At 42.2% G+C, this 11,596-nt stretch overlaps 1 protein-coding gene across 1 annotated transcript in view; it reads right to left on the bottom strand.

The window, feature by feature from the left end:
• Nucleotides 1–416: 416 nt before the first annotated feature.
• EIF3A (eukaryotic translation initiation factor 3 subunit A) overlaps nt 417–11,596 on the bottom strand; it is a 34,814-nt gene continuing 23,634 nt past the window's right edge. Inside the window, exons 18-22 of the mRNA XM_064663650.1 lie at nt 10,217–10,305; nt 5,062–5,948; nt 3,570–3,744; nt 2,960–3,129; nt 417–1,687 (exon numbers count right to left, since the gene is read on the bottom strand). Of these exons, the coding sequence (XP_064519720.1) occupies nt 1,446–1,687; nt 2,960–3,129; nt 3,570–3,744; nt 5,062–5,948; nt 10,217–10,305 (1,563 nt within the window). The 3' untranslated portion in view covers nt 417–1,445. The remainder of the gene's footprint in view (nt 1,688–2,959; nt 3,130–3,569; nt 3,745–5,061; nt 5,949–10,216; nt 10,306–11,596) is intronic.

Genomic DNA, 11,596 nt, shown 5'->3' with positions numbered 1-11,596 from the left:
AACAGCAGCAGCCACTGCTCCAGATCTATGTGCTGTTCCTGGATAAAATAACCAAAAACCATGGTGTCTTTTTATGCTTAGAAAACACTACTCCTCTGAAGGAGTTCTGTGACTCAAGAAATCACGTGACAGGCTCCAAAGACACAAAAATCAAGCCCTCAGATGTCTGTGAGAGCAAGTGTTTCCCAAGATACCTGCTGGTCCTGGATAACTCAGAAGAGGGCAGGAAAAGGACAAGAGGAGTATTACGGACTTCTGGTCACACACCAACTTTCTCAGGGAGAAATTATCCCAGGTGTTCTCACATTCTCCTTCAGCTGCTACAGAACAGGTATGAGAACAGAAAAGGGTTGTTCAACAGCTGTTCTGCATGAACACACACTGCAGGGAGCTACTAAAAAGTCAAAACACAGCAGTTAATTCCTTAAGTCGTTTATTTATCATTGAAGAAACACACAGCAGCAAGTTCTGTGTTGGCTTCAGTGTGATCAGATCCCTAATCGTTGTTACTGCACCCCAGGTTTGAAGTCAACACAGCCATTACTACAAATCACTTTTCTGGAAAGGGAAAGAATTGACCCTGAAGACAAAGAATTGGGGGAAAATTGAACAATTTCTCCAAAACCACACATTTTAAATATGACAATATTTAAAAATCCTTGAAAGGCATGAATTATCCAGTAATGGAAAAAGCAGTTGTGATGTTGGCAACAGAAAGTACATAGCCATATGCTTACCAAAACACTGAAATGGTGAAAGCTGCAAGTTGGATTGTACACTGCAGCAGTGTATACATTACTGGAACTATGACTGCAAAATGGCCTCAGAGGTGTGATGGATTCAAGTAACTCTACAGAAAATATCCCAGTGTAGCTAATGCTCATAATGTTTATTGTATTTAATTCAAATTTAAACAACTTACTGAATTTAGATAGTGATAAAATAAGTCTCAGAAACCGCCTGCCCTCCAAGATACCTATGTAAAAGAGGGCTTTCCTATTTTTTTTTGGCTAATTATGCAAATTAATTTAGCTCTGCTTTTTCAATAATTCCCCTCTGTGAACAGAGGTGTTTTCAAATGCGTGTTCTGTGATGATAATACCCCATTCCAAACTAAGAAAGACTCAAAATAAAAAGGGCAGCCTCTTCTGGTGCGAGATAGAAGCCGTACTGAAGACAGCTGTTGGGCTTGCTTCTTTTTATTTTAGCAACAAATGACCCATGAAATAAGCATCATTTGAAATTTCAAAAACTGGCATTTCCATTTCCAACCTTCTGCTGTGAGTTTTGTGCATGATCAATCTATATGAGTAAGTAATTCATGCTTTCATGTTACCTCAAAACATTGGTTAAAGAATTCCAATTGAGAATGTTTATAAGCACAAATATAATCTGGATTCCATCAAATCAAAGCTAAAACATTGGTTAAACTCTGTGATTCCCACTTAACGTCGTACAGTGGTCCACCCTTCCTCGTCTGTCTCGTTCTTAGTACGGCGCACGGGCTCCCGCTCCTTCTCCGTTTTCCAGGAGCCCTTCTCCTTCTCCCCGTCTCTCTCCCGCTCTTTGGATGCCGGTGGGGGAGCAGCAGCTGGAGGAGCAGCGGGAGCAGGGGCTGATCTCCGGACTGGCTCCCGCTCCTCTCCCCGTTCCTCTCTCCTGTCCTCAGCGCGGCGCCAGGAGCTCGCTGCAACAAAACAATACGACAGCTCTGTCAGGCTCCACCAGCACCTGCAGGAGTTTAAACGAGCAGGCCGACCCCGGCACTCTGATTTACTGACTCTCAGCCTTGCCAAGAGGTCATACAATGAGGATGGTTTAGTTTTACAGGGAAGTAGTGACAGGAATCACTCAAGCCCCTTTTCAGTTTTGGGGTGTGGTGAGCAAGCCCAGTGTCATCTTTAAAACACAACAACTGCAGTAAAAATGTTCTATTGATGTACATGGTTTTATGATGTAAAAATATATTCTTATATTATTAGCAGAATTAAAAGCACAAAAGTGTCTCCTTAGAAATGACTGAACCCTGAAAACAGAAAAATCCTTACTTAAAAACACTTGTGGAAAATGTTTAGGTGTTCACTGCACTAAAAGACAGGAAATTACTCTTCAGCCTACTAAAAATTAGAGGTACTGAATTACATGACTCTACTGGTAACAGCATCTACCACCCTTTACTACAAGAAGAACTGTTCATGTCCACCAAAAGGATGTTAAATGTTCTACCCCAGCTGGGGCGTACACCAAACAGACAAACACCAAAACTTCTTGACACATTAAAAAAACCCAAAAATCTCTCCCACTGCCAGCAGCAGTCCCGTTTGATCCCCAGCCTGATCCCACGTGCCGGAGCACCCACACGTGGGGCAGAGACAAAGAGATTCTGAACACTAGAATGCCAGAACTGGAAGATGTGGTGGTGTCTCCAGGCTAAATGTATCTGCTGTTGCTGTATTTGTAGAACACAGCGAAGGATTAATAAATATACAAAATTAAAACAGGGTAATGTCTGTAATCGAAACAAGTTAGTCATCAAAATTACTACCATTAATAGTGTGAAACCCATAAGGCCTCATTTGGAAATACTACCCTCACATTTTAATGGTTTTAAGAAAAGGGACAGAAATTCCTTCCTGGGATGTCTGTCTCGATAGTCTCAGTACAAAGAATTCATTCACCCAGAACACAATCCTGCTATGAAAAGTGCACACTTGAAATGTTAATCCTCTACTGTAGATGTGAAATGCTACTGTGAGAGAAAAGAATAAAACTACAAATAGTTAAGATTCTCTGAAGAATCCTCAATTACACAAAAGCTGCTTTTTATCACTTTGTTTATACAAAGGGAGTTTAAATGGCCGAAAATATCTTATTCCCCTTTGACCCCACGCTAGCAGTGTCAGTAACAGGAAGGCTCTGCAATGAATGTGGCACTTCAGGAACAGTAAAATCAACCTACGTTCTTCCCGGTCTGATCTGAGGGGGGGCCCTCTCCTGAGGGGTGGCTCTCTGTCATCGCTGCGGCGATCCCTCATGTCACGGCCACCTCTGTCCCACTCCTCACGGCGACCTGAATCTCTCCAGCTAGAAGTTTCCTCAGCTGGGCCTCTTCTCCAACCAGCATCATCCCTTTGGCCATTCAAAACAGAAGACTAAATGTTAATATTTTACCTTTGCTATGGAAAGAAGTGATAATAAAGCACAGCACAGATATTTTCACACCCGGTTGTGGTGAAATAGAACTTAACACACTAACATACTTCCAAACTTGTGTTTTTCTGGAGCCTAACATGGAATTCTCTTGAAAATGGGTTAAAGAAAATAATAACTATAAGCAGTAAAGCATTTTGAGATCCCTTCTGTCAACAAATAACGTCGTCTTAAAAATAACAAGCCAACAGGGGCCCCAAAATGCCACCATCCATTTGCTGCCTGAAGTGCTTAATTTCACCCAAACCAACCCCTGTTCCTTTCACTTGGCAATTCCACATTATTTGGTTATCAGCAGGGCACGTCTTTTTTTTCTTTGGCAGAAACATTCTACAAGTATTTAAAGAGAGAAGGCAAACCTGGGGCGCCTGAAACGATCGTCTCGATCGAAATCTCTCTCTCTGTCGAATTCCCGGTCCTTCTCGTTTTCATCCCGATCTTTGTCTCTGTCCCACTCACGGTCTCCTGAAGGTCTGGAGTCTCGTGGAGGGCCCCAGCTGTCCTCACGGGCCTTCTCTCTTTCTCTCCATCCCCCTGTAAGAAAGAAACACAGTCAAAGGAATTTGTGACTGACCTCTGATCTCTCTGTAGACAAAGAATCCTTTACTTCCCTCACGGAAACTGGTTCTTCAAGTTTTGACCCCTGAGGATCCAACTCAAGATGCTTGTAAAAAGTGTGCACATTGAGAGGGAGCCACAGACAAAACACTGTACAAACTGCTTAATGTAAAGCCAGCAATCCACACCTGGTGTCAGGCCTGCCTGGAACAGCTCAGCAGTGCTGATCACACCCTGCCGTTCTCAGTCAGAAACTATAAACTCCACAAGGATCTTGTGCAAAACAAGTGCAAGAAGTAAAGGGAGTAGTTTAGACAGTGGGTTCCTTTGTGAAAATCCACAAGTGAGATATTATTTTTAAAGAACTTACTGCTTTTTAAAGCACTACTTTAAAATATGACTGTTGTTACCATCTATTTAACACAGCGCACTCTGCAATATCACTCAGTTCTTTGGAAATGGGAGTTCTTTATTGTGCAGCCTGCTTTGGCTTTAAATAGGAAAAAGTGGAGTGCAAGTTTTGATGTTTATAACTTTTCCACAGGTTTGGATTACAGAAGTAGTGTCTATAAAAGTTGATGTGCAAATACATAAACAAAAAGAACCAGGAAATCCAAATCATATCGAGCATTTAAATGTAATTGACAGTTCTGAAAAAAATCAGAAGCAGTTTTTCTAGTCACCATCAACAAGACTTAAGGCTAGAAATAAATGATCTAAGAATAGGATAATTCAGACTTCAAGGGACCTCAGACGGTCTTCTAGTCAAAACTCCACTCCAAGCAGGACTTTAAAGAAGGGTCAACACAAAACCAAAAAAGGAATGTTAAAACCAGGAATATCTCTGTACACATAAAGAGGGATTATGAAAACCAGACCCACTTGAATGAGGTACCAAAATCCTCCTTTGAAGGAGGTTCATTTCAGACACATAGAAGGGGTAGGGTAAGAGTCCCAACGTGTGCTAATCTAGTGAGAATGTTTCTCTCCCATCAGAGCATTCAACTTATTTTGGTTTTGCACACAGGGAAGTGATCAGCATTACTCTGGGACCTTTAGGTATCTTCCAGGCAAGCAACAGACATTGCTATTTGTTTGTTTGTTTTTTTTTTTTTTAATTCAACCAAATTAAAAGGTTTAATTATACTAAGTAAAGGAGTATCCCCTTTAGCCAAATTAATCCAGATGTTTTCAGAGCTGATTCTCCCACCTCTGCACCAAGTACATTACATCCATTATCTACCAGGCTAACATGCACTTCAGAGGGAAGGTTACTATATTGCTGTATTTTACCTGGTTTACCAAATGGCCTCCAAGGACCTGGCCTTGAATCATCCCCACCACGCCAGGGCCCCCTGTCATCGTCTCTCCTGGAGAGCCTGTCATCGTCAGCGTTACGCCACGGCCCCCTGTCGTCATCCAACCCTCGCCTGGGCCCTCTGTCGTCATCCAACCCTCGCCTGGGCCCTCTGTCGTCATCCAACCCTCGCCTGGGCCCTCTGTCGTCATCCAGCCCTCGCCGGGGACCCCTGTCGTCATCCAGCCCTCGCCGGGGACCCCTGTCGTCATCCGCAGCTCTCCAGCTGCCCCTGTCATCATCCAGCCCACGCCTGGGTGGCCTGTCATCATCCAGAGCCCGTCTGGGTGGCCTGTCATCATCCATTCCACGCCGGGGCCCTCTGTCGTCGTCCGCGGCTCGCCAGCTCCCTCTGTCATCGTCCAAGCCGCGCCGGGGTGGCCTGTCGTCATCCAGCCCGCGCCGGGGACCCCTGTCGTCATCCAAAGCACGTCTGGGTGGCCTGTCGTCATCCATTCCACGCCTGGGACCCCTGTCATCATCCATGGCACGTCTGGGCGGCCTGTCGTCATCCATTCCACGCCTGGGACCCCTGTCGTCATCCGCAGCTCGCCAGCTCCCTCTGTCATCATCCAAGGCGCGCCTGGGCGGCCTGTCATCATCCAATCCTCGTCTGGGCGGCCTGTCCTCTTCCCCTTCCCGCCTAGGAGGCCTGTCCTCGTCCCCTTCTCGCCTCGGTGGCCTGTCCTCCGCTGATTCGGTGGAAGGACGTTCCTTTTCCTCGGCAGGACCACGTCGGGGCAGGTCATCCCCCCGGCGAGGCAGATCATCCCCTCGCCGGAAAGGTCTTTCATCATCCCTTGGCTCTCCTCGACGCCAATCTCTATAAAACCAGAGAACAAGTAGAAGCTGACATCCAGGAAAGCTTTACATCAACAGTATCAACCCCTCAAAGCCATTCCTGACTGCATGTGCTTGATGAGCTGCTGCAAACACATCTACAGAGTGTGCAGTTTCCAAGTGCACTCTGTAATGGCCTTCACTGTTATGGGAAGGCAGTAGGTCACCACCCCTCCTGTAAAGACTGAGCAGTTTACTATCTCCTTCAAAACTACAGTCTGAAGGGGATAACTGCAGTCCCCTGTTGGTTACTTGCTGCAACACCGAGCCTAATCTGACAAACTCAAGCTAAGTCTCAAAGAATGAGTATTAAAAACCCAACAACCATCAATTAAGTTTCTCCTCCTTCATGACATACCAACCCCACAGTCCAATCCCTGTTTTCTCATGCTTGGGCACAGTTCCAGCCCAACGGATTGGCAATACTTTCACTGACAAGGCTCCACAACTAGGCAGGACAACGCAGTGAACTCGTGAGCGAATCCACGGCTACTGCCTGATAGCAAGCAGGGTGCCCCAGGCCCTGGCAGGCTGTCAGTGCTTCCAGGGGCTCTCCTTACTGGGATGTACATGGGAAGTACAGAATTGGAGAGCATTTTCCCTGGGCTGTGGAGCCATCAGTTCACCTTTGAAATACGTTTGGACTTGTAACACTGAAAAGATCAGACACAGCTGAACAATTAGGACCTTTCACTCTTGTCACTTCCCTGGACACACCATTTAGTTTACTGTCTACAGGATTTTACACATTTATCCTTGGTTTTGTCACAAGATTAATTTATTTCTGGAAATTACCCTCCCTCAGCAATAAAAAGAAACAAGGAATAATACATCACAGAAACGTACTGCTAGGTTTTTCTTGGCAGAAGAGAAGCTGCACTGGAGTTGAACCTCATGGATTTTAAAAAAATAAAATCAAACCCAAAACACAAGGAAAAAACACCCCCATGTTTAGAAATTCACTATGCTACTAGAATGTAAACAAAAGAACAGCAATGACTTGCTACAAAACAACAGATGTAGGACTCGAAGAGGTGAGAACAAAGAGGCAACAGTTTGTGACAACTCTGCCTCTCAAGAATTTTGAGCAATAGCAAGCAGTGCATCTCCTAGTTTTGGAAGAATAAGGGGGAATGCAATTACCATTGATCTGTGAGATAAAAGCCAAGCCATGGAAATTGTTAATTTCCATTTAGACTCAAATTAGATAATCTTCTCCTTTGAAAAGTCTTATTATTTTGCCATAAAAGACATACAGAGTTATCGGTTTCATCAAATGAACAAGTCTTTAATTCATTCAGGTATTGTTCCAGGGTTTTAGGATTTTTAAATCGCTACTGCTACTCTAATTTTTAAACTATTACTCGCAGGTGAAATTATGTCTCTGTTGTTTTTACTGTTTTTTCTCATTTGACAACTTCAGTGTTCGTTTCAGCTTTTGCCCTTCTTTCCCTCTTATAAATCAAGCCAGTCTCTTTTATATAACCCATTCTTAAATAACCTCTAAAAACCCCACACACAAATCTACAAGAGCTAAAGCATGCAGACAGCTTTACCCAATAAAGCAGAAACCTGCTGGCAAAGTTCACACTACAGTGTCTACCACTGTTACAGGTTTGTAATTTTGTTTTGCTCAGTTCAGGCAAACAGCAAACAGAGGTCAACTCCCCTTTTCTGTGTATTTTTTCTTTCTAGGATTTCTTGACTACAAGCAGGTGAGTATTTGTTGATCCTCTGGGACTGCAATCTGTGGCACAGTAACTGATGAGCTGTGCCAAGGATGCCCTGCCCCTTTTAGTGAGTCTGTATCAGTTGCCATTTCATTGTTTCAATGGCTCTACTTCCTGAGGGTATTTTACAGATTTTCTGTCAACTAGAGAAAGAACAAGAGGCACCACCATAAAATGACTTTTTTTACTAAATCAGCTGGCTTTTAGTTTAACTCCTACACAGCACTTCTACGTTAACCTTTCTTCTCCTCTGTATAAAATTTTACTACATCGTTAGTTTTGTTTTCCTCTTTTAGTTTTTATAACTAAGCTACCTTTCCTGCACAGGGGAGGAACAAATACTGGCAGCCTAATCGTAACTCTGAATAAAGCTGCTCCCTGTCCAAGAGACAGACAGCCCTTGCTGGACTCTTCTGACTGTAACTTGTTTCTTCTTGCACCTGGAAAAGACTGAGACCACTGGAACCCGCTGATCACCTGGGATTCAGCACTCTGGGGCTGTGCTGCAGTACAGTTGCTTGCTCTGTGACTGTAAGGATGTGTGTGCCAATATGGCACATTCGACCAGGACTGGGCCATTGCCATCACAAATTGCCTGTCACACAAATTTTAGAGCTTTTCTCCTTGCATCAGCATCCATAAGGACTTTTTAAGGAATATATATCCAATAGCTGCACTTACAGCTAGATACATGCTGCAAATTAAATCTGATGCTCTGTCATCTGTGTTACTGCCTTTATCACTTGATCCAGAAATTCATGTTGGCATTACTTTACTCAGTTAGGTTTGCAGTGCTGTCTTTGTATCCAACACATTTTCCCTTTAGGGTTAAAATCCAACTGAAGGCAGACTAGGGACTACTAAAGAGTGCACCTTTCTGCTGCAATTATGACTGAGCATCATCACTTTTACTTTGATATTTCCTAAATTCAGCAAATAGAAAATAATTGAGAAACATTCCTTTACTTAAAATTATGTAGAGATATGGATTTTTACTTTTATCAATATATCCTTTCACTATTCCTCAGTATATTCATTTTAGTAAAAGGAAAGAGGAAAGTTTTACCAAACTTGCTACATAATAATGCAAAATATTCCTAATTTTAACTCCTCGGCAATCGCTTGGCTCCCTTTCTACAGAAGTTAAATGAGAAATGACTAAGACAACCTGTATCATTCTATGTGAAAAAAAATTGCATTGAGGCATATAAATAGATGCATTAAACACTTCACAGAATCACAGACTGGTCTGGGTTGGAAAAGACCCTATAGATCATTTCATTCCAACCCCCTGCCACAGGCAGGGACACCTTCCACTAGACCAAGTTGCTCAGAGCCCTGTCCAACCTGGCCTTGGACACTTCCAGGGATGGGGCAGCCACAGCTTATGCAGTTTGTGAGTAGTTAAAGGCTTCACCCACGAGTTTCATCCAATTTTGACATTTTGCAGATGAAGAGAAAGTGAATCCCTACCAGGAATGGCAACACAGCTTTTAAGGAAAGATGGAATGCTATTGTTTATTGAGAGATCATACTTTTCCAACTCATTAAAAAAAATTACTAGAGAGAGTAGGAGTAAATTAATTTGCTTCCACTGGAGTCATAGGAAGCACTAATGGATTTAAATTGCTGCACTGGAAATTAGGGTAAGACATTTATAAAAATCTATCTACCTGGAAGGCTAATGAAGCCATAAAACATATTGCCAATGAGAACCAGCAGTGCTGTCTCCACTAGCAAAGGCTTTTAAGGACAACTAGATGTGCACCACCAGAAAAATTTTTAGCTACAGCTCATCCTGATGTGGAGCAGAGAAATGAACATATGTTAAAAATCTTATTTTCTACAACCATATAAACAGTTTTCACTATTAGTGAAACATATATTAGTGAACATATCCAAAATCCCCAAAATACACAGATGTAAACAAGCAAGGATTTCTTTTTTTTTATAGTGTAAAGTACCTTCAGAAATTTGCTCTTCTCTGTTCAATACACTCCTTCAGAACTTTGTTTAATTTATGGCATGTATTTTCTGCCCTGTGACTCACTCTGGGACTTGCACAGGTTAAGACTCCGAATTTTGACTTTACTATTCTTATACATTACTGTCAGTTTTCTAAATGGAAAATCTCAAAGAGTTTCATCGTCCAGGAGCCCTGCATTTGCTTGTCATCCTTCCCCATTCTGTATTTATACAACTGACACCAATGTTTGAGTGGGGGAGGAATTTTTAATTTAAAAAGGAAACCAAGTAAGCAAGTTATCACACACAGAAGGTGTCTGGTAGCTTCATACATCTCAGCTAAATAAACCAGGAACGTTATCTGAATGCAGTTCCACGATAAAACCTCTCTCTCTTTTCGAGATCCTTATAAAGCAACTTTTTAATACAAGGCAACTTTCAGAGATGTAAAGGCAAGAGATATTACTCAGTTATTGCAGCTTTAGCAGTGGCAACACCATGGGAGCCTACATACTTTGAGCCCAACACAACTGGTGCTTAGTAACCCCCTGGTTACCTTTCCACTGGTGCTCGGCGCCATTCGGATTCTGGCTCCCCTCCTCTCCTCCAGGAGCTTTCAGACTCCCTGTCACCCCAACGAGACTCCTGTGTGTCCAAAGAAATTAGGAACATTCTCTCTGAGTACTTTAAAAATGAAGATTTTCAACATATCATTTACTTTCAGAGCATACAATGTCATTAAAAACTCACTAGTCACGCTGTAGAGAATACTGTACTATCAGGAGACTGAAGAACTAAAGTATGGTCTTAACTGACTGACTTGATTGTTTCTGGTGCAGTTTAACCAATAATGTGGTTCCCTCTGTGCCACATTCCTCACCAGTAGGGTAGGATATTTGCAAATACACTAACAAGTTTATGAACAATAGCTACAGTCAGCCATAGCTACCACCTGGTGACTAAAAGAGAGGTTCTAACACTTTCACTTTTCCTGGAGCTTCATCGTGGTAGGAATGAATTCAAGGAATGATTTGGTTTTGTGCTTTCTAATCTGATCAGGAAATATAACTAAATACACTGAGAGCTCTCTATGACAGGGACCATTTTGTTCCCAGTATGCACAGAACAGGTGAGGTATTACTGATTCTCACTGGGCAGGGCAATAATTAATCTGTATTTTTTTTAAAATGAAGTTAAAACTACCCTCTCCATTGCTGGATAAAGACAAACCACTCAAACTATTTCTAACACAGCTGTTTATTCCTTAATTCCACACAATAAACTAATTAGGTGAACCACCTAAAATACCTGGTTTCACATAGTCACACAACCTCTTCATAGTTTTCAATCCTTCTTTGGAAAATATTTTTATTGTCAGTATGGGGAAATACACAGGTTACCCAAGATCTTGCAGATCCACTCTCTGTGGTTGTCTCTTTAAATGCTTTTGAAGTGACCCCAACCAAGAACAGTGAGCAAAGAATCCCAGAACTGCAAATGGAATTTCTGAAGTGGTACGGATATCTCTCTTGGAACCTGAGCCAACTTTTCCACACAATCAAGTGCCCATGGCTAGGAGACCTCTTATGTGAAAAATACCCCTAATGATTATTTACTTGACAGACTATCAAAACTAGTTACACAAGCTCTGATAACTTATCTTTGTGGTGTTAATGAAGTATGTATTAAACAAAGAGAAAGGCTATGGTGGATGAAATTTTAAACTAGTTCTCTTGAATGATAAGTTCTGAAAAAGTGGAGTGTAGAAGGCTTATGGTACTTAGTTACATTCTTTTAAATCATTAAACATTCATTTGCAATTAACTTTTGCTTTGTTTCCTGTTGGATTGGGATAACATTTCTCCCAATCCAATTTATATTTGTAAACAGAAAGTTCCACATACCTCTTGTTTTATGTTATTGCATGTTTATTTTC

Source organism: Pseudopipra pipra, chromosome 8, assembly GCF_036250125.1.
Source record: "Pseudopipra pipra isolate bDixPip1 chromosome 8, bDixPip1.hap1, whole genome shotgun sequence".
NCBI lineage: Eukaryota > Metazoa > Chordata > Aves > Passeriformes > Pipridae > Pseudopipra > Pseudopipra pipra.
The sequence above is the reverse complement of the archived record's forward strand: the minus strand, read 5'-3'. Positions and strand labels throughout refer to the sequence as shown.